Source organism: Narcine bancroftii, chromosome 1 (genome assembly GCF_036971445.1).
Source record: "Narcine bancroftii isolate sNarBan1 chromosome 1, sNarBan1.hap1, whole genome shotgun sequence".
In the NCBI taxonomy this organism is placed as follows: domain Eukaryota; kingdom Metazoa; phylum Chordata; class Chondrichthyes; order Torpediniformes; family Narcinidae; genus Narcine; species Narcine bancroftii.
The window spans coordinates 334,805,010-334,829,417 of record NC_091469.1 but is presented as its reverse complement, the minus strand read 5'-3'; the positions used below and the strand labels follow the sequence as shown (position 1 = coordinate 334,829,417).

At 40.4% G+C, this 24,408-nt stretch overlaps 1 protein-coding gene across 3 annotated transcripts in view; it reads right to left on the bottom strand.

Moving 5' to 3' along the window:
• Positions 1 to 24,408, bottom strand: part of LOC138748741 (sodium/hydrogen exchanger 3-like) — a 175,047-nt gene that overhangs the window by 122,925 nt on the left and 27,714 nt on the right. The window contains exon 1 of one of the 3 annotated variants that reach the window (XM_069909437.1): positions 12,497 to 12,827. The exons of 1 other annotated variant lie outside the window; for it this stretch is intronic. In XM_069909437.1, coding sequence (XP_069765538.1) covers positions 12,497 to 12,752 — 256 coding nt within the window. In that variant the 5' untranslated portion in view covers positions 12,753 to 12,827. Of the gene's footprint in view, positions 1 to 12,496; positions 12,828 to 24,408 lie in introns of those variants that run through there. One more of the 3 variants, XM_069909417.1, reaches the window with a different exon arrangement.

Genomic DNA, 24,408 nt, shown 5'->3' with positions numbered 1-24,408 from the left:
GTATCAAATCTAAATACAAAAAAGTTCATATCAGGTATGTAATTATTACTTTTGAGGGGAGTAAAGAAGAAAAATCTTCATATATCTCAACAAAGGTGGGAAATGGACCTGGGTATAGATATAAATGATAGACATTGGACACAAATATGCTATGATAGGATGAAAAATACAATAAATGTGAGATAAAGAATGGTACAGTACAATTTCATACATCAGTTATACGTTACATCACAAAAGCTAAATAGATTGAAGCCAGATATTTTGCGTGTGTTTTTGAAGCAAACAGGATATGGACATGCCCCAAATTAAACTCAGTTTGGACTAATTTAAAAGATTTTCCTCAACAGCTAATAGGTGTTAAGCTTCCAAGAAACCCCATGCTGTTTCTTTTGAGGGATAGATCAAGGATTAGTCCAGATTCAAAATTAAATTGGTTTCAAAAATAATTTTTAAAGATTGCACTGGACGTTGCCAGGAAATGCATAGTGGTTTCATGGAAATTGAACACAGATTTGGTATTAGGTAGATGGCTTAGAGAAATACTAAGTTGTACATCTTTGGAAAAGATTATATATAATTTAAAGAACAGATATGACAAAAGTCTTGAAAATTTGGTTTCCATAGATGCAAATTTCGGAGTTATAACTTTATAAGTAACTTAAAATATGTTAATTAGTAGAATTCGGTTCGAACTTTGTCACTCCGGCCTCACCTCAATTCACTTCATTTTATTTTATTAAATGTTATTTATGTAGTTTTTTTTTTAAACATATATACTTAGATTTTGAATTGAGTGTTATATACTACACAGTAGTGTTTCATTTTACTCTATACTTTGTTTATAAGATATAACTGTAGTTGTATTAGAATAATTAGGTCATAATTTATTAATTAGGTAATATCCAGAACTGCTGAAAAATTAGTCTAGCCTTTTTCTTTCCTTTTCTCCCCATTTCTTTTTTCTTCTTTGGGGTTTTTCTGCATGCAAGGAAGTAGGTGCATTCAAACCTATGGCTCTTTTTCCTTGTATTTAATCTGCATTTTCTCATTTCTACAATGTACAAGGAATGAGAACAACCAAATTTAAAATGGTTGGGAAGCTTCTACTGACATTCCTCAAACAAGCCAAGTAATAATTCATCCCTCTGAAGTCTTTACAACATAGTTGCCTCTTTTTTGAGGGGCTTTCTTGACAGCATTAAGGATGACAATCAATAAAATTCCTTCTCGATGGAGTCCCTGGATTTCTCTTAAGAGCCAACATAGAGAAGTTGGTAGGTGTATTCAGATATCTTCAACTTCTCCCTACTACAATATCAAGTCCCACCTTTTTCAAGAAGATCCTTAACATGCCAGTGCCAAAGAAGAGCACGGCAATATATCTTATGACTTCCGCTTAGTGGCTGCCATCAACCATGAGGTGCATTGAAAGGGCAGCAATGGCCCACATCAGAAACCTCAATCCATAATTGTCCTGTCACGACAGGTTCATGGAAGATGCCATCTCCCTTCCCAGACATTCAGCTCTGGCATATCTGAATAACAAGGACAACCATGTTAGATTCCTATTAATGACTACAACTTCAATATGATAGATTCAAGCATACTCATCTCCAAACTCCTGGACCTGGGCCTCACCACCCCACTCAGCTTTCTTGTCACCCTGACCTGCAAATAGCCATCAGTGAGGATTTGTGACACATTTTCTCCACAATAATCCAAAACTCTGGAGTTTCACAAAAATTGTGGCCTCAGCCCACTATACTCCTTGTCCATTTATTATTGGGAGGACAATTATGCCTCCAACTTCATTTAGAAGATTGCCAATGACACCAGCACCGGACAACAATCTCTCCCTCAATGTCAGTAATATGAAATAATTGGTCAACCACTTCTTGACATGGCATGGATCCTGTGACTTTGTTTCAAAAGCATTGTGGTGCAGATGGTGGAGTATTAAGCACAAATATCAGTAACAACCAATCATTTTGATACTACAGCCAAGAAAGTGCACCTTTGCCTCCACTTCCTCAGAAGTCAAAGGAGATTGGGCAGGTCCCCAGAGTCTTTTACCAAATTTTAATTGATGCACCATAGTGGAATTCTGTCTAGATGCATCACAGTTTGGTACAGGAACTGCTCTGCCCAAGCCCAAAACTGCAGAATTGTGAATCGCAGTCCAGGTCATCATGCAAACCAACCTTCCCTCCATCTTCACCTTCTACTGCCTTAAGAAAGCAGCTGATATATTCTTACTCCAGACACACTTTCCACCCCTCCCTCCCCCCTCCCCCAATCAGGAGGAAAATAAAAGTTTCAAAACCTGCACCTCCAGATGTTACTATCAGCCTCTTGAAAGAACCCTTTAGTAATGCAAAATCATACCTTGCATTATGCAACGACACTTTCTGTTGTAAAATTCCACCCTGCAATGTTATGTTGGATGTATAGGTTGACTGCTGAGAGATGGGATGCAAAATAGCTTTCACTGTGTCTTGTTTCAGGTGATAAGAAACAATGCAATGATTAATTTTAAATATTTGAACAATGATTTTTGTTACAAAGACTAAACTCATTTACATAAATGAACAGATACCACAAAGATTTTGTGTTTATCCAATGTTTTTGAGATTCATAGGATATTTGAAACTTAATTTTACTTTACAATCATTTACTTTTGAAGTCCATAACAAACACGGAAAATCAATGTTCACCCAAAGATCTCATCATCAATAGCAGGATATAGTGCTAGCTAACTTGTTTTTAAAATGTTAACTTAGGGATAAATATTAGCCAAAGCAGAACTACTGTGTTATCCTTCCAATAGTTCCATCCTATAAAAAAAGATTCACCTTGCTACAGACTTCGATTTGCTAATATTCTCTGACCTATCACTAATTTACTGAGAAAACATTTATCGCTAATCATACCAAATTAATTTTCCTAGGTTTATGGTAATGTTATGTCACAGACCAGCAGCAATAGAAATTCACCAAGAGTTTTTTATTAAAAACAAAATATTTATTAATAACTACTAATAATATAACAACTTAGCTAACTTAACTCCAACTTTGTGCAAATATACTTATATGTGTGTGTCTTTGTATGGAATACCCAAACCATTGCAGCTTAGCTACAATTCTAGAAAGTAATTCCAAAGTTCAGTCTTAGAAATCCTGTGCAGAAACTCAGACTTTTAAACTGATGCCCAGAAGTGATTATGAAGGTGAGACACGAATCCTTGTTGAGTCATTTCCAGAGAAATGTACTTTCATACAAATGGTTGTCACAACTCCCCTTTTCCTTGCATAGGGGAAACAAGACGTGCGACTTCCATGATGCTTCCAAAACCCAGGCACAGGTCAGTCGGAAATTACCATTGCAATGGTCACGATCCAATGCAGGAATTCTCCCTTTTCCTTCACCCAGATATGGATCAATCAAAATGACCATTACAATGGTCACAGTTGTTCAATAATTCCCCCGGCAAGGAGAATCAGTAGATTCACAGAGTCATTCTACCTCAGTGTTCATTAGAAGACTGGTTAGTTAATCATCATTTCTGTTTCTGTAAGGGTCCTAAACACATGACTTTCTTTTAAGTGTTCCACTCAGATGATTCACTCACCACCTGTTTGCCTGGATAAATAACCATTGTTCTTTTCCTTCTTCCGGAGCATCACTTTGTTTATAGTTAATACTTAATAGTGCCACTCTGTCTCACCACAAACCTTAAAATGACAGTCACTAAATGAAATGTGAGTTTGTAATAATAACAATGCTACTTCCAAAAAGCCCACTTTTGAGTGAGGCAATTTATTCAAGAATGTACAATGATTCAATCAGAAGCTTGTAACACCTCTATACAACCACTTTACCGACACTGTTTTAAATTGTTATACTATTAATATAGCTATCAGGTTCACAATGGTGGGCAAGTGGCTACGTTCAATATCAGTAACTCGCACAGCTGGAAAACTTACGAAATGCATCAAAGATTGCTCAAACAATTGACCATTTACACAAGATATTTGAACACTCTTATCTGCAAAACAATTTTCCTGTAGAGTTTGAGCTTTATTCGGCTCAGGTAGCAGACTGGCCTTGCGAGTAAAAAAAACTGGAAAGATTTTAAGTGTGTGTTGATCTTTCAGTCCCTCCTGTTTCCTCCTCATCCAAAAACACTGCTGCTTGTATTCATCCAGATGTTGTACACTTTTACAGAGACAGAATTATTGCACCTACTCTTTATAACCATATAACCACTTACAGCACAGAACTTCGGCCCTACTAGTCCATGCCGTAACAAATCCCCACCCTCCTAGTCCCACTGACCAGAACCCGGTCCATACCCCTCCAGTCCTCTCCTTTCCATGTAACTATCCGGTCTTTCCTTAAATGTAACCAAGGATCCCGCCTCGACCACATCTGTCGGAAGCTCATTCCACATCCCCACCACCCTCTGCGTAAAGAAATTTCCCCTCATGTTCCCCTTATAATTTTCCCCCTTCAATCTTAAACCATGCCCTCTAGTTTGAATCTCCCCCACTCTTAATTGAAAAAGCCTATCCACGTTTACTCTGCCTGTCCCTTTTAAAATCTTAAACACCTCTATCAAGTCCCCTCTCAATCTTCTGCGCTCCAGAGAAAAAAGCCCAAGTCTGCACAACCTTTCCCTGTAACTCAAACCTTGAAATCCTGTCAACATTAAACTCCTCTTTCTTGTTACTAACTTAATATTATAAAATAACGCAAGTTTGTGAGATGGGGGGGGGGAAGGGTGAGGAGGGAAAGAGATAAGGAATAGAAATATCAGCTGAATCCTTGTTTTATCCCAAGATCTTCCATGTATTTTGCACCTTAAACTGATCCATCAATTGGGAACAGGAACTCTGATTCAATTGGTCTGTTCCCACTGCAGTGATACCGTTACACCACACTAAGCGATATCAGATAATACCTTGTCGAAGCACTCAGGCCCAAAACTTTGTTTTCTACGAACATTGGATATCCTTCTGAATTTCTCCAGCACTTTTGTGTACTAAACTACAATCTCAGTGTCTGCAGACTTTCTTGTTTAACTCTGGTGATTCATTCTTACCTGAGCAGCACCATTGGAACGGTCTTTAACTAAGTGAATCCGATCTACTGGAAACACAAGAGACTGCAGATGATGGAATCAAAAATAATCTGATGAGATGAACAGGATGCTGGGGTCTAAAGCAGTGCACAAAGGAACTTTGACCAGGTAGCTCATGCAGCATCCAAAGAAAGTAAAAGGCAGTCGATGTTTCGTGCCTGGGCCTCCTTCATCATCAAGCAGGATCCTGAAATATAAAGGTAGGGGGGGAGTGGGAGGAATACAGGTAATAGGTTACAGGTGGGAGGGGAGAAAAAAAAGAAGCTGAGAAATGTTGGGGGAAGAGGGCAGATAGCTCTGTGATAGAAAGAATGGTGTTGGGCAGCTGGAGGAAGGGAGATGGAGGAACGATGGAAAGAAAGATAGAGGGAGCTAGCAGAAATATGAGAAGTCAGTATTGATGCTTCTAGTTGGAGACTGCCAAGACAAAATACAAGTTGTTCCTCCAACTTGCAAGTAGCCTCAATTTGGCAGTACACGAGGCCTTAAACAGACAAAACAGTTTAACAATGGTGCATGGGAAAAGTGATTCCAGCAAGCAACAATATTGCCATATTTGACAGCAAACAAGACATCCCTTTTTCTCCCCCCCCCCCCAAAAAATCACCTAAAACCCCACCCAGGTCTTATATGCAAGGGTGACATTTTGGTGCCACCATTTTGGACACCGAAATACAAACATAGTTTCCTCCACAAGATGGTGACAGGAAGAAAGTGCTCAAGCCACACTACCGCATACAAACTAAAAGTTGTAACATATGCTAAAGACCACGATAATAGAGTGGCAGCTGAAGTTTTTGGAGAGCCACCTACAGCAGAAATGGTACGTGCGTGGTGAAAGCAAGAAAACCAGCGAGAGACCGCTAAAGTGGGGAAACGTAACCCTCATTGTCCAGCCCCAATTTGGCCACAACTTGAGGAGGAGTTTAAAAAACTGGATGATAAATGAAAGGGAATCAGGGAAATGTGTTTCTCCCAAGGTGATAATGCACGAGGCCAGGAGATTAAGAGAAGAACAAAAGGATATTACTGGAGCAGAACATTGGTGTTATTGGTTCATGAAACGCCACGGTTTATCACTGCCTACAAAAATATCCATTGCACAGAAAATGGCAGCAGATTATGAAGACAAAGTATTAGAATTTCATAAGTTTGTAATAAATGCATGAAAAAAACTTGTTTTGAACTGAGCCAAATAGGGAACATGGATGAAGTTCCAGTAACATTCTATGTACCATCCAACAAAACTAGGTGTCAAAGGAGCCAAATCCATCGTCATAAAAATCACTGGACATGAAAAGACACTATACAATAGTTCTGGCCTGTTCAGCTGATGGCACAAAACTGCCACCGTTTGTAATATTTAAAAGAAAGACTCACCCTAAAGAAAAAAAACACCACGTGTCACGTTGCTTCATGTTCATCCAAAAGGCTGAATGGTCAAAGCTGGAATTAAATTATGCTTGCAGAAAATATGGCGAAGGCATCCCACTGGAATCTTAAAAAACCTGCACTTCTGGTCTGGGATCAGAAGTGAAAGCCCAGATGGCTGTTATTCCTGGTGGTCTGATGAGCCAATTGCAGCCTTTCGATGTGTGTATAAAAAAGCAGTTTAAAAATAACACGAGGAACAAATGGATGGCACAGAGGACGATACATTATTTGAAGACAGTGATGAGTTTTGGGGCTTTGACCGTGATGACGCTGAAGAATGTTCAGGCAGTGAAGACGATTAAAGTCTTTGTTACAGAACATATTGTGTTTTTGTTTATAATTCTTGTTGTAATGTTCCCTTAGAAAATGTTTTCACCTGTTAATTACAGCAGTATTGTTATTAAAACGAGTTTTACTTATGTCCTAGTTGTATGTTCTGTCCAGATTTTACTTGTAAATACACTAAAACACATTTGTGATGGGGGGGGGGGGGGGGGGAAGAGATTCTTGTATGCCAATGGGTCCTATATGCCATCAAATGTGGTAATTTTTCTCTCCCACAGATGCTAAGTTTCAGCAGTGGATTGTTTTGAGATTCAGATACACATTAAGTTACAAATTCATCCATAAAAGCAACTGGGCTGGGCAAGAGCTTAAAAGAAATTCCTTAATTAATATCTTGAAATGAAGCCCTTCCCAATGTAAGTGCATAAATTATCAAAATTCCAAAATAGAGCTGATGATTTTCTTTTCCCTTTGCATTTTATTTATTTACATCTACATACAGCATGCTAACAAGCCATTTCAGCCACGAGTTTGTGCCACCCAATTTACCAACAATATCCCTGGTTTTTGAATAGTGAGAAGAAACCAGAGCCTCTGGAGAAAACCCACACAGACATAGGGAGAGAGAACATACAAACTTCTTACAGTCAACGTGGGACTCACACCCTGGTCCGATTCCAATCGCTGATGCTGTAAAGGCGTTGCGCATACTACTACCCCAACCATGCATAGTTCAATAAAATATTTAAAGGAGAATGATCTTAATGATAAAGTTTGTCCCTTTTTTTTCCCAAAGTACAGCAGACCTCCAAAGTTAAATGTTTATTTTAAACTTTTCCTGCATCATTCTATCCATTGATCTCTTTGCACTTGAGGTCTACCTATCATCTGGGTTGCTCAGTGATGAGGTTGAAAGAATCTATCTTCAGTGTTTCCTTCAGCCACTGTTGTGTTTCTAGGTTATGGTCCCAAGAAAAATCAGATTCCACATTGGACTTTACCAGGAAAGCTTCTCAATATCCAGCTCTTCTATGTTGACTAAACAGTCCATGAAATTTGGAGACAAATTCTGAATAAATACAAAATAAATTCAAGATAGTAATATATTGAAAAAGAACAATTCAATACATCTCACTTCACAGCAATCACAGTAATTGCCCCACCTTAACCTCATTGCAGCCTTTCATGTGGCCAAATTTATACCATGTGCCATTCATCACCTAATACTGTCTTTCCACTCACATGCCATAGGTGTTCTGTGATGAGTAAGGGATTGCTTAAGGTAGTAATGTGGGTGGAAAGAAAAAGTTTGAAAATCACTGTTTTAATCGTCCCTAATCGACTCATTATATTCACGGTTTCATAACTTCAAAGGAAATGGGCCATTGACAACTTTTCTCAAGCAAAATATTTCAGTAACAATTGGGTCGAGAGTAGTCATTCTCAACCTTCCTTTCCCACTCACATATGACCTTAAGCAATCCCTTACTCATCACAGAACATCAATGGCATAGGATCGAATAAGGTTGAGAACCACTGCTTGAAACCAACCTGCTGTTACATTTTAACCTTTTATCCCCACTTGGACCTTCTCTCTATAACCCTTCACAGCAGCTTCTGGAATCTTCCCTTGCCTCAAATCTGACCTTTTTCCATTGTGGTGATGCCCCTTGAAAGCTTTTATCAAAGATAAAAGTTCATGTTTGACTTCTGGCACCAGTTTTCATTTTCAATAGATTCATAGCTCTAGTGGTGTCCTAGCTGAATTCAAGTCTCAATTTCATTCCAGAGAAATGGAGAAGTTCATTTTCACACCTCTTCTCCATCCACTCATGATATCTTCTATATTTTGCCATTTATCAAACATCTCTGCAGCAGTCCATTGTTCCTGCAGGGTTTAAAACAGCCACTATCATCCTGGTACCCAAGAGGGTGACAACAACAGGCCTCAATGACTACAGACCTCCACCATTATAAAATGCTTTAAGTGTCTGGTGATGGAATGCATCAAAGCACGCCTCCCAGAAATTCTGGACCCATTTCAATTTGCCTATAGAAGAAACTGTTCCACAGACGATGCTATAGCTTTGTCACTTCACTCAGTCCTGGCTCACCTGGATAAAGACGGCTCATACGCCAGGCTGCCTTTCATTAACTTCTGCTTGGTCATTTCCCCAGAGGTTGGTGGAGAAGCTGTCCTTGCAAGGACTCAACACAGTAATTGGATCTTGGACTTCCTAACAGAAAGACCACAGCCTGTCTGGGTCAGTAGCAGAATATCAAGCACAGTCATGCTGAGTACTGACGCACCTCTCAGCCCGCGACCGTTCACGCGACTGACCCATGACTTCATCGTCAGATCCAGCTCCAAGAGTGTCATCAAGTTTGCAGATGACACAACAGTTGTGGTCCACATCTCTTGTAATGGTGCGAGAGTCACAACCTGAGTCTCAAGGTGGACAAAAGAGATAATTGTGGACTTTAGGACCAGATACGACCACCCTCCACTACACATCAACAACTCTTTAGTAGAAAGTGTGGAGAGCACCAAGTTCCTTGGAGTTCACTTAACTGGTGACCTATTGTGGACCTTCAACATCTCTTCAAGTGTCAGGAAGGCACAATGGTAACTGCACTTCATGAGAAGACTGAAGTGGGCAAGGCTACCGGCCATTGTCATGGCAACCTTCAGTAGGAGCTCTATCAAGAGCATCCTGGCTGGCTGCATCACACTGTTATACAGTTTCTGCAGAGAAATGGATCAGAGGTCAATTCACAGGACCAGAAGAGTGGCAGACAGAATTACTAGAGTCTCTTTCCCCTCTCCCCGCCCCATTAACATGATGTACTGGGATCCTGTTCGAACAGGGCACACAAAATCATTGAGGACCCCTTCCACCTGCACACAGCATCTTTCATGGGGAAGAGCTACAGGAGTATCAGAGCCAGCACCACCAAGCTAGGGAACAGCTTCTTTCCACGGTCATTGAGAACACTAAACGACCAATGAACAGCTCACACTAAACATCTGAGTCTTTCATTTGTACAAAGCAATATTTATTTATTTTTATAGATAAAATACTTGTCCTGCATATGTATTGCTTGTCAGTATATTTATTATATCAGGTTGTGTGTCTGCACCTTTTATTCTGAGGACCAGAGAACACTGTTTTGTCGAGTTGTACTTGTGCAATTGGATGACAATAAACTTGACTAAAGCAAATTTATTTTAAACTTTGGCATCCTATTTGACCAGGTGCTGAGTTTTTGACTGAAACTTTACTTTTGACTGAAGGCTGCCTACTTTCACCTCTCTTATTGCTCATTTCTACTGTTTAAAGCTGCAAGCAACTTTTTATCCATACCCACCTTCATAAATATTTTGCCAATGACACATTAGTTTTCAGTAGAATCACAGACAGCAATGAGGAAGCGTACAGGAGGGAGATAGATCAGCTTATTGTGTGGTGTCACAACAATAACCTGTACACATCAAAAAAACTAAGAAAATTATTGTGCACTTCAGAAAGGGAAACATGAAGAACACAAACTTAGTCCTCATTGAGGAGATAGAAGTGGAAAGGATTAAGAATTTCAAATTCCTGGGCGTCAGCACCCCTGAAGATGCAATCATGCCCCAGCACCTATTCTTCATTGGGAGATTTGATTTGGAACAAAAAGCTTGCATTCGTATGTACTGCAGAGAGTATTCTGACTGATTGCATCATTGTCTGCTACGTAGCTCTCAATGCATGGGACAAGAAAATGTAAAGATGCAAACAGCCAACAAGATCATGGGCATTCATCCTCACTCCATTAAGGACATCTACAAGAGGCTCCATCTCAAGAAAGATGCATCAATCATCAAGGACCCTCACACTCCAGACCACGCCCCCTTCACAGTGCAACCATCAAGGAGGTGGTACAGGAGCTTGAAGGCAAACACCCAGTGGTACAAAAATCGCTTCTTTCCCTCCGCCATCAGATTTCTGAAAGGACAACGAACCACAGACACTACCTCAAATTTAGAGAAAGGTAATTTATAGCAATTTCTGCACCTCTAATGGACAATAATGCTGCTGCAAAACCACAAATTCAGTGACAAATGTCCATAACAATAAATTCTGACAGATGTCACCTCACCTGCTAACTATTTCCAGGATATTCTGTCTTAATTTTATATCTTCATTATCTGTACCTTTCCCTTATTTTCATACACAAACGGCACAATGTGAAGAACTGCTGCTGAAGCTGCAAGGTAGCAACATCACCAGCTGTACCATGTGCTGCACTTGAGTATTGCAGAAAGGAACAAGCACTCCAGACTTGGCAATGCAAAAATAGGGTTTTCCTGGGAGCAAATTCCAGTCTCCAGAAGACATACTGACAGATCGAAAGCAATCTGGCCTCCCGCTAGACCAGCAATGAGACAATCAAATGGGACTAGTTCAGATCGACAATTTGGTCGGCATGGACAAGTGGAACCAAAAGGCTGGTTTTTGTGTTGTAAAACTCCACGCCTTACCAATCATCTCCATGCCTTACTGACACCACTTTCGGAATGTGATCATTTCTGGATGGCCAGAAGGCCTCTTTAAAAGATAAATCACTGTGTTAGTAGTCTCTGTGTGTTTCCTTGTATGCACTGGCTTTTTTTTTCTTTAATTGGGTTTATATAGAAAGGGTAGGGAAATGGGGTTTCTTTGATATTTTGTGTTCTGTATAAATTTAAAGATGAAAAAACACTCTGGCTCGAAAATGTAGTAAATCTGTGGGATTGTTTTGCAAAATAAGATCTCAGCAATAAATAAAACCTCCAAAAAAATTGTCCTTCTTACTGTTCTCGAATTCCCAAGCATTATCACAATTGCCTCCCAAGGTCAGTGGACATGGTCACTCTGTTCCAGAGCGATGGGAAATTGGTACAAGTAGTACGTCATTATCAGCTCCCAACACCCAGTTCAAGAATGACTCTCCCATCTGCTCTGGTCAAGAGTGCATCGCCCGGGGCGAACACAAGGAGACGAGTCGCAAATGGCCTTTAATTAGCTCTATTTAACGGGGAAACTTAAATGACGGCTCTGAGTACACTATTTAGAAACACAATGTAAAATTAACTTAATTGTATCAGATAAAGCGTTCTTCTTAGCTCGATACAGTTAAAATTGGCTCCTCGTTATAAATTATCACCTTGACATGCACGCCCTTCAGAGCACAATTCGCAAGGTTCTGAACCTCTAATGAGAGTATTTCCAGAGTAGGTCAACTTTTTAAAGTGACAGGCAGCCGAGATTTAACAAATTCTCTCCGTTCAGCTTGCGCGTAGTAACTAACCCCTGCATCGCGATTACCTTCACACAAACTATCACCAAACCCAGGTCCCCCTTCATACGATTTCATCCGCTTTTTCCTTCCCCGAAACAGTTTATGTGGTCTATGCATTAAACTGAGATCACAATGGCATCTGACAATGGGCGACCGCATTCAATAAGACTGGAAGGCGAGACTCATCCCACCGCAAATGGTGAAGGATTAACATGAAGTAAGAATGCGCAGTCCACATTACAACATAACCCAGTTAGACAGAAAACGTTTCAACAGTTCACAAAGATCCTGAGTCAAGGTCTCATCACTTACCTATCTTCCCCAAACTGGCCACCAGAATCCACAATGCGATAACGTAAGGGGCTTGGACATGCTCCCAATGGAAGTTGACGATGTGAAATCCAGCCTGGTGACCGTCCGTCTCGTTCCCTCCATGAGGTTCGCCGTGTTCGGTGTCGGTCTGAGCATCCACTGAACTGCAAGCCACGGGGCAGCAGAACATCAGAGCCCCCAGACCTGCCAAGAAGGCGCACCACCTGGCTGCATATTCCCTCTTGTCTCTCCCCATCTCCTTCTGTGAGTGCGGTGTGTGTGTCCCCGCCTTTGACCAGATCCTGAGTGAAACCGGTTCCGAATACTCGAACCAGCCCTCCCAGTCGCTCTATTTATAAACTCGGCCAATTAAACGTGAGGTGGGGGAGAGCTAATTTGCAAATCAACTGAAGCACCAGGGGACGGCGAGGGGTGGTTAACATTTTCACACTGCATCGTGCAACTCAAATAATGTCTTGTTAAACTCATACTTCTGTATACTGTCAGAACTTAACTGTGGGCATCCTAAAATGCGGTTGTACACCGCTCCTGCGCTTCTCTCTCCTGTTTTTTTTTTCTAGGCTACTTTTAACTTAAAAAGGGCAATGCCTTCAGGAGACGAACTCTTCAAATACTTCGTCTGCAGCAAGACTAATTCCAACCATACCAGAAATTTCGTTTTTTTTAAAAAAAACCCACCCGTAACACTCGAACACAAAATTGTGAGCGGAATAAAGAAGCTTGCTTGTGCGTGTGTTAAATTTGTGAGAATTTAAGAAGAACCTTGAAAAAGTTGGAACCATTCAAAATCGTAGCGGAGATGTTTGGGGAAATGAAACAAAAAAAACTGGAAATATGCAGAAGGAAACTAAATATGAACTTGCTCAACGAACATCCCATTAAAGTCACCGAGATCCCGCACATGGAGACTGCTTTGATCACCTGCCCCTGATGAATTATTAAAATCGTATTAAGAGTGTAAACTCTGGAATTTCTTCCCTTGACTTCTCTGACCCCTTCCTTCCCCCCCCCCAAAAAAAGGATAATTTTGAGCAGATAATTTTATGGAAGTGCTTGGATGTTGGATAAAAGGAGGATTTAGCTCACCTGTGATAGGTTTTCATTCATTTATTCAGGAATGTGACCATCTTGCAAACTAGCATTTATTGTCCATATCTAATCACCCTTTAACTGAACAACTTGCTTGGCAACTTCTCAGGACTGTCAAGAGTCACATCCAGGCCAAATAAGGTAAGAAATGTAGATTTCTTTCCCTGAAGGACATGAGTGAAGGAGATGGGTTGTTACACAAAATCCAGTGACACAATTGCTGATTTTTATTCTGTATTTCAATAAACTTACATTTCCCAACTTCTGCAGTAAGATTCAAATTCACATTACCAGATCATTAGCCCAGGCAGGGCCTTGGGCCAAATCATTTAGCTTTGATGCCTCATGCCTAAAGGCCATGAGCCTTTCACCTTGTAATTCTCGCCCATTCCACCATCCCTCTGTGGCAAAATGTGAATCTTAAATAATGACATCAGGGACCTCATCAAGTTGATTAGAGCTATTTTCAAACTGGACAATAAAACCAGCTTGGTAAGCCAAGTTTCCTTGATGGGAGACTGGTATTCAGGCACAAAAGGAAGCCAAAAAAAGAAATGGTTGTGAGTTACCCCCACAGGCCAGGTCTTCATTTATCATTTTGAAAGTTACAGTGACTTAAATGTTCCCAGTGCTTTTGAAGTGCTGCTTTTGTGTCCACTATCCTTTCAGGTAGTGAGCCACAGAACTTCACTATTCCTGAAGCAAAAAAAACTTCTAATTTTTCACCAATTAACTTGGATCTATTTCCATAAGTGATGAATTTTTCTGACATTTAGACATTAAAGAAGCTTACATTTCTTAACTGTTAATTCACCCAGTTAATCTTTCATCAATGTGATTATATCATCAAGATAGTGTTGACCACCTTCCAACCCAAATGCCACACCCATTTGCCTGACTTTAACTTCTGATGTCAATGGATATAGGTCCCTCCTCTTAATCCAGTCTATACTTTGCATTATTTCACCGATCTCAATTAAAATTCCCCTCAGTTTCCTTTGTTATAAAGAGAACAACCTCAATCAATTGTATCTTCGTGAGAGTTTTTTTTACTCCTGGGAAATCTATACAAAGGTCCACTGAACCATATCTCATGCAGAGGTTCTGTGGTGTGATGACCAGAACTGTAATCCACCTAGTGTTTTGACACAACTTTTGCATAATTTCTAAGATCTTCTATTTCTCAGCCATAAAAAGTCAAAACTCCTGAAAGCCAACTATTTCGTGTCTTCTTAAAGATGGCACTGAATTGATTGAGGAGAAAGAGAGGGATATTTGGTACTGAAGGGAATTCAGGAATAGCAAGAAAAGAGAGAGGCAAAAGAGAAGCGACGGATCAGAGAATCAGTCGACAGAGAAATAGAGAATGGGGATTGAAAGTTACAGAGGAAAAAGGTGGAGAGAAAAAAATCAAAAGGAGGGAAGGGGCAGGATTATAAAGGGGGAAATGTGTTTTCCAGTTATGACAAACTCACAAGAATACCCAAACCACTCACTTATCTCTTTGAGGGGTAAATAAATAATAACTATATTGTATAGAAAGCTAAAGAAAATTATCATTTAAAATAATGTATTTTGTGGTAAATTGGATCAGCAAGTTTGCAGAGGACACAACGATTAGAGGTGTTGCGAACAACAAGGAAGGCTTTCAGAACTTGAAGAGGGATCTGGAACAGCTGGAAAATAGGCTGCAAAATGGCAGATGGAATTGAATTCAGACAAATGTTAGGTGTTGCATTTTGGAAGAACAAACCAAGGTACGACATATACAGTAAACAGTAGTGCATTGAGGAGTGTGGTAGAACAGCAGGATCTGGGGATAGAGATACATAATTCCCTGAAATTGGCATGACAGGGAGAAAGGATCATAAAGAGAGCTTTTAACACATAGGTCTCCATCAATCAAAATATTGAGTATAAGAATTAGGATGTTATGGTAAAGTTGTATAAGACATCGGTGAAGCCAAATTTGGAATATTGTGGGCTATTATGATCACCTAACCACAGGGAAAATTAGAAGGGCCAAATGGTCTGTTTTCTATGCTGTAATGTTCTATAGTTCTATGGTTCATTAACAGTTATGGTGACAATATTCTCCACTCGTCACAGTGATCCTCAAGTATAATGACGGATGCTCTGTAATTAACCACGGATACTTAAGGTTTGGTGCACCTTGGACACTTGGATAGTCTTGACCATTGTTTTCCTTTCCAAAGATTTCAAAATCAGGCAATTGTGCTTCAATACGAGAGAGGAAGAGGAAGGGAGCAGGGGAAGGAAAATGTAGATAAAGTGATTTGTTGTTAAAGAAGTCAAAAAATTAAAATCTAAGCAGAGCTGACAATAGATTCAAAAAAATACAAATGCTTTTTTTATGTCTAGACCATTGATTAATGAAATTCTAATTTTGTTGTAAAATACTATTGGATTAAAAGGAAGGTTTTAGATTGCATTTTTTTTAAAAATCACAAATCTACCAACAATCCATTAAATCAAAGATTGGGTGAAAAATGTGTTTGAATTTCCACAGTGCTTTATACAGCCTCAGGCGCCTCTATAATCCATTGATTATAATTCACTGTTAATATCAGAACAAGTGCAGTCATGAATTTGTATTTAAGAAGATAGATTGAATAACCAGAGCTGAGTGACTAACTTTACAGCTTCCCTTTCAACATCTTAATAATCCAGTTCATCCACCACCATGACTGCAGTGCATTCTAAGTCACCAGGTCTTCTTCACTGCACATCCCAAACTTGAAATCTTGAAGGACAGCAAGTGCAAAAGGACACCATCATCTCCAAACACCATTCCAAAATACCCACACTTTCACTATTGAAAAATACATCACATATCGTGCATTTAATTTAATTCCTGATGTCCTGGTGTTGAAAAGTGTGTCAGCATCTTAAGCATTGACTTCAGGAAGACGACTACCTTCTGAAAGGCAACTAGTGAAGGGCATAAAGATGGCAACCTTGTCAGTGGAAGGAAAGAAAAGATCATGACCATACAAAATATATAAGAGTAGGATAAAACCATAATGCCCCTTGAGCATTTCTCCAACAATCAGAAAAATCATGGCTGAAGTTAATTTAGCCTCAGATTCTCAATCCTTCCTGATCCCTATCTCCCTTGAATCCCTGACAGACCATAAATCTTGACATCGAGTATGTTTAATAATTCTATCTTTGCGTTAGTCATGGTAGGCAGTGTACAATATTTGTGGGTAATTTCTTGCAACCACCTGCAACATCAACCTTCCATTTAAGAAACCATGCCTCCAGCTAATGATGATGGGGTTAGGAGGCTTATCGATATTGTGAGAGTGAACTCTGAAGTAAATTCAGCAGGTCAAGATCCACAACCTCATCTCTGCATCAATTCACTTCTGGATTAAGCTGGAGGCATGAAATCTTCTCAGTTTTATTTGAGGGGACAGTAAATATGTGAAAACTGGATGTATTCGGGGTGGATAGAAGATATGAGGCAAGTGCAACACTCAGATTCATGATCCATTTATGGTCAGATGAATTTTGGAACTCAATGAACTTGTTTTTCTCCAGAAGTGGGTGAGAAAAGATGGGGATTTAAAAACACATGGTTCTCAGTTCATCAAACAATGTTGGTTAGTGATAAACCATGTGTTGGAAAGTGAGTAGATTCCCCAATCAATGCTTTTGTTTAATAGCCTGCCACTTTCTCACCACCTTGTTCTCCATCAGATCAAATCTCACAACTATAAACTATCAGCATCACAGCCCTCATTTTCAAACTACCATCATGTTTATCTGTCCACCACTGCTGCTATAAAGCTCCAGACGTGTGGGCTCAATCCTGACCTTGCAAACTAATCTGTGTATGCTTGCTCATTTGTCCTGTACTTGAGTTTCCTCCAGGTGTGACAGTTTCTTCCCATATCCAAAGATGTTTGAGTAGATAGGTTCATTGATGAATGTAGTTGGGTGGGTGGGAAGAATATAGGAAGGCAGATGGGAGTAGTTAATGAGGATACAAAAACAGGATTAGGGGAGATAGATATCTCATGGTCAGTGGAGACACAATGGACCTAAAGGTTTGTTTGCATGCCATTTAACTCTCAGAATAGTGTCATTCATGTTAATCAGCCATTTGCATCCATTTCTTTGTTAAATTCACTGAGTCTGTGTCTATTAGGAGTCATAACTTTCACCCACCGATGAGCACAAAACATGAAGGGAGAGAGAGGCAGGAGGCAGCTCACAACACACTCTCTCTGACTGTGTGAAGGTAGCTGGTCCAGGAGCCAAATAGCAAGTTTGTAATATTATTGTTGGCAACAACATTACAAATTTTACTGGCATTTACATGATAACTTCATTCAATCTGTAATCGAGAGCCAAAAAGACTGAATATATTGATTGCCAAGATTCTGACTTTGCAATGACTAATTCATACTCCTTCAATTATCTTTCAAAACTTTCAAAAATACAGCAAATATTTCAGGATATTCTTAGGAATGAGTCCTCAGACTAATTCCTTCAACAAGTGTGCTGTAAAACAAATAATCAAGTGCTACATCAATATTTTTTATTGGCTATCCCTTGAGGTCAAGGTAAGCTTTGGTTAATGAAATTCTAATTCTGTTGTAAAATACTGATTGGAACAAAAAGTAGCATCAGTGGATATAAACGAAGGTCTTAGATGGCCTTTTTTAAAAATCACAAATCTACCAAACAATCCATTAAATTAAAGATGGACTTTGTTCCGTTGATCTATTTATGGGCTCTCAAGTGGCTTATGAGTCCAATCATGGCTTTGAAGAATCTTTCGCATTCAGGACAGGTCTTTCCAGATGGCAGATCGGGCTTTGGTTGTTGCTGCCTCTCTTTCCATTTTCTTCTCATTTCTTCTAGTTCTGCACATCTCTTGGGTTCGAAAGTTGCTGTTCCTTCTCAGATGATGGTTTGCCAGAGTTTTCTGTCCTTGGCATTGGTTTCTTAATAATTGATGCCAATGTTACATTTCTTCATGTTGGATTTTAAGATGTCTTTGAATCTCTTCTGTTGTCCACCTCTTTTACGTTTGCCTTCTTTAAGATGGGGGTAGAATATTTTTTGATTATGTGCAATTGAGTTTTCATCTGGAAACTCAAGCCTCAGGTGAGCTTGGAGAACTGCCTGGAGTTGCCTTGACAGATGAGACGAGAATCCAAAAGTGGCCTGGTTTGACATTGAATGGGTGGATTAGCTGTCCATCACTCTCTGGTGAGTGAACGTTTGCTATGGTACATTTTTGCAGGAAGTCCCTGTCTCCATAAACAAGATGATATATGCTAGGTCTGACCTTCTGACTATGAAAGGGGTTCAATATTGAAAAAACCTATATAAACATATGTATTCTGCTAAAGACATGTTAGAATGAGCTAAGACTCTGGCTACTAGAAATGAATATATAATAAGAAAGGATAACGACAAATTTAATTTTCTACCTGAACCGCTGTTCAAATGTTTCTTTTGTATTTCCCAAGCCCTGGAAGATGTTTAAATCAGAACTGCAAAGACTGTACCCATACAAGGTATCCACATCCTGCTTAAATTTAAACTTTGACTCTGTTGTGTAGGTTTTTCCTTGCCATTCAGTTGTGTGTTCATTTAAACTAGAAGTGGAGATGCTGGTGCCAAAGTATACAGCTGCTATGAAGACAATCATTCTAACTTGCTCCCAACTTCCAAGTCACCCATTCTTGGAAGATAAAATGATCTTCTGAACAAAGTAGATTGGCAATCTGGATATGGTACTCAGACTCTCTAATATAAACCTAATTGATGGTTATCTCTGGCCTTCAGGCAAAAGCCAAATTGACACATTAAGTTAAATTTCATGGTTGTAATTACAGTTATAATGAAAAAAAATTAACCATACTAAATCTCAAGGGAATCACTGGTGCTTGATTGCATAAAACGGAGAAGGCGCATTTGTGATGGCGTTATCGACAATCCACAGAGCACAATGAAAATGGCAGAAAGACTGCATCATCTCCCAAATTATCCCTTGAAATTTCCTTCCCCACCTATGAAAGAGCCTGCTGCTACACAATGGCTTATTGACTACCACAGAACTGCCATAAGAACAAATCATCGTCAATCCCAAGAGACATCCTAAAAAGATGAGGATTAATTTGAAGACAACAATCAGTTTTGATTATTAAAGATATGTTGTTTATTAACATAAATTATGATTTTACTTCAAATTTAAATTTAGACATACAGCATGATAATAGGCCATTTCAGCCCAATTTACCTACAGACCTGATATGTTTCAAATGGTGGGAGGAAACCAGAGCCCTTGGATAAAACCCACAAAGATACAGGGAGAGCATACAAACTCCTTACAGACAGTGCGAGACTTGAACCCCGGTCCTGAACACTGGCGCTGTAAAGGCATTACGCTAACCGCTATGCCAACCGTGCCGCCCAGTTGCGACAGAAAATAATGGAAATACTCAACAGGTCAGAGAGCATATACTGTATCTGCAGATGGAAATGATCAGCATTTCAAGTCAATGATATCGAATCAGCATTGGAAAGAATTGCACAGTCAAGGAAAGGCAGAGAGTAAGAAAGAGCAAAATGGAAGATCTAAGATAGAATAAAACTAATGTTTGTGGGGTGATTGTGAGAGACGTTAATTATGGTTTTTAGACTGCAATGTCGGGAAAATATTGGAAAAAATTAACATAATTACTGCCTGTGTGGTCGTTCACACTGGGCGCCTTTTTAGACTGCGAGTACCTGATTGCAACAGTCCCAGTGCTTGGATGTGCATTGGAGTGGATGACCATCACCAAATTTTTCCGGTATAATTTAGGAAACTAAGTCACAGTGAGAGTGGCATGAAAAGTTGAAATGTCAAGTAGCCAGAAGTCAAGAGTCACGGTGAACAGAAGTGTTCTGTTCTGGGGAAAAGTTTGCTTCTGTTTTAAAATTTTGTATTTATTATTCAATTCTTTCCAATTCCCCCTGCCTCCCCACCTCCCACCTTCTTCACTCAAAGGAAAACAAACTCAGCCAATGCTTTATCCCAGGAATCTCCTCTTCACCCCTTCCAGTGTATTCATGACCTTCCTGTAGTGAAGCGACTATGTGTTCCTTAACACCACCCCTCTTCTTATATTTTATGCCCTGGATGATGATGATAACTCTCCCAGACTGGCATAATTTGGAAAATACAATGATTTATCAAGGAGCTTATGATGCATAAGCACGGATTAAATTCTGAAATTCTCCCTTTGGCCTTCCTTTCCCCTTGTTATTAACCCCTCTCTCTAGCAACTTCAACCATGCCAATCTGAAAACGATACACCCATGGTTTCAACAGCATGTCCACTTCTCCACCAGAGGAGAGAACTCCCAGCTGCCCCTCGCCACCACCTTGGATACTCAGACAACATCTCCATCCTGTTAACCCCAGCATACAGACCACTGGAAAAATGAACAAAATCAGTTCATCAGGAGATTAGGTTGTGGCCGGGGTGCAGGGCAGCCACAGCAGCACAAAAGGACTGCTTTGAGACCACTGATTGGAGCTGTTTCAGGAAGGAGGCCACCTACCACAGCTATTTAAACGTCGAGGAGTATATCATCTCAGTGACTGGCTACATTGGCAAGTGCATTGATGATGTCATAGGGATCAAATGCTAATTAACCAGGACTAACTAGAACCATGGTTGGATGCAGAGGTTTGTGCACTTCTCAGAGCCTGAGATGCAGCCATCAGGACCGGTGACAAGTTGGCACTAGGATCAGCTAATGTTGAATTTTCCCATGCAATCCAGAGGGCAAAGCATGGGTTAGCACAGAGGATCCATCATTGGCTGTGCGACACCAGCAATACGAGGCGCACAAGGCAAGGTATCAAAACAATTACAGACCACAAGAGAACCTTGCAAGTCAACGACAATGATGTCTCCCTTCCAGACACACTGAACGTCTTCTAGGCACAGTTTGATGAGAAGAATAGGCTGATACTAAAGAAAACTCAATCTTCCCCGAACAACTGGCCCATTGCATAGACAGGGCTGAGGTGAAGAAAATCCTACCGAGAGTAAATACCATCAAGGTAGAGGGACCAGACAATATACCTGGTCAGGACTGTGCCGATCAACTGATGGAGGTCCTATGGCTGATCTCAACACATCACTGCTGCAGTCCATCGTCCCCACAGGTATCAAGACAGCCACCTCATCCGGGTATCAAAGAGGGCAACATTAACAGACCTCACCAACTACTGCCCAGTGGCACTGACCTCCATCATTATGAAATGCTTCGAGTATTGAGTGATGCAACACATCAGAACATATCTCCCAGAGAAACTAGATCCATTTCAATTTGCTTAAAGATGAACTGTTCCACTGACGATGCTATAGCCTTGTCCCTCCACTCCATTATGACCCACCAGGGGAAACGATGCTTCATATGCCAGGCTGCTGTTCATTGTCTTCAGCTCGGCATTTAATATTATCATACCCCAAAAGCTGATGGAGAAGCTGTCCTCACTGGGACTCAACACCCCTCTCTGTAACTGGATTCTGAACTTCCTAATGGAAAGACCACCATCCGGCTGGGTTGGAAGCTGAACATTGAGAACCATCACGCTGAGCACTGGAGCACCTCAGGGCTGTGTGCTCAGTCCATTCATATTCATGCTACTGTCCCACTACTACAAAGCCAGATCCAGCTTCAATAGAGTGATCAGGTTTGCAGATGACACAACAATAGTTGGCCTTATCAGCAACAATGATATGTCGAAATATAGAGAAGAGGTGGAAAATCGCATGAAATGGTGTGATAAGAACAACCTGAGTCTCAACATGGACAAAACAAAGGAGATGATTGTGGACTTCAGGAGAACCAGGGACGATCACCCTCCACTAAACATTAATAGCTTGGTAGTAGAGAGAGTGGAGAGCACCAAGTTCCATGGAGTCCACTTAAGTATTGACCCATTCTGGACAAGTAACATCTCACTTTTCAGGAGGGCGTGTAGCGACTGCACTAACTTAGAAGGCTGAGGTGGTCAAGGCTGCCGACCACCATTTTGTCATCTACAGGAGCTCAAATAAGAGCATCCTGGCTGGTTGCATCATAGTGGATCATTGGGTTCACCCTCTCCCAGTCCCCTACCCCCATCAATGGAACTTACTGGGATCATTGTTGAAAGAGGGCTTGCAAAATCAGGAAACACCCTTACTACCCTGCATGCAGCATCTTCCAGCTACTCAGACTGAAGGTGTGCCTCAGGGATCGGTGCTGGGACCATTATTGTTTGTTGTCTATATCAATGATCTGGATGATAATGTGGTAAATTGGATCAGCAAGTTTGCTGATGACACTAAGATTGAAGGCATTGTGGACAGCGAGGAAGGATTTTAAAGGTTGCAGAGGAATCTGAACCAACTGGAAAAAATGGGACAGAAAATGGCAGATGGAATTTAATGCAAACAAGTGTGAGGTGTTGCATTTTTGAAGGACAAACCAAGGTAGGACATACACAGCAAATGGTAGGGCACTGAAGAGTGCAGAGGAACAAAGGGATCTGGAAATAAAGATACATAATTCCATGAAAGTGACGTCACAGGTAGACAGGGTTGGTAATAAAGCTTTTGGTATTCATAAATAAAAGTATTAAGTACAGGAGTTATGGATGTTATGGTGAGGTTCATAATACATTGGTGAGGCCAAATTTGGAGTACTGTGTACAGTTCTGGTCAACAAACTACAGGAAGGATATCAGTAAGATTGAAAGAGTTCAGAGAAGATTTACTAGAATGTTGCCAGGTCTTCAGGAATTGAGTTAAACAGGTTGGGACTTTATTCCTTGGAGTGTAGAAGAATGAAAGTAGATTTGATAGATGTTTACAAAATTATGAAGGGTATCGAGTAAATGCAAGTAGGCTCTTTCCACTTAGTTTAGGAGAGATAAATAAGAGAGGACATGGCTTTAGGGTGAAAGGTGAAAGATTTAGGGGGAACATGGAGGGAACTTCTTCACTCAGAGAGAGGTGGGAGTTTGGAACAAGCTGCCATCTGATGTGGTAAATGTGGGCTCACGCATAAGTTTTAAGAATAAATTGGATAGATATGTGGATGGGAATGGTAAGAGGGTTATGGACTGGGTGCAGGACAGTAACAATTTTTGGCAAAGACAAGAAAGGCTGAATGGCTTGTTTTCTATGGTTCTAATCCCATTGGGAAAAAGATACAGAGCCACTACCACCAGGCTGAGAAACACTTCTTCCCATGGGCAGTGAGACAGCTCAAACAAGTTTCTGTGATTCCACTATTTATTAAGAATATTTATTTTAATGTATGCTTATATGTACTGTGTATATGAATTGTTTGTCTGTGTATGTGTTGTGATTCTATGTCTGTTTTGCACTGTTCTGCACCATGGACAAGAAGATAAGTCATCAGAACACATTGCCAAGCTACAGTGGATGAAACACAAAGTTTTGTTTTGCATCAGGTTGTACTGGAAGAGATGACAAATAAATTTGATATTGTGGCGGCACACATCTCTTGTGGCAAACCAGCCCCACTTGTATTGCCGCGCCGTCAGGGCAGCCCTGGGAAGATGGCGCCATCGGGGAACCTCAGTGTCCCGTGGCTTAGGCCACGGGCGGACATGATAACATCACTGCCAGTGTAGGAGAAGAGCTCACGCCACCCTTAAAGGGCAAGCACCAAGTTTGAATAAACCAGTTCAACTGAAACCCCTCAGCGTCCTGTGGTGTGTTTCAGAGATTTTAGCTTCCACTACA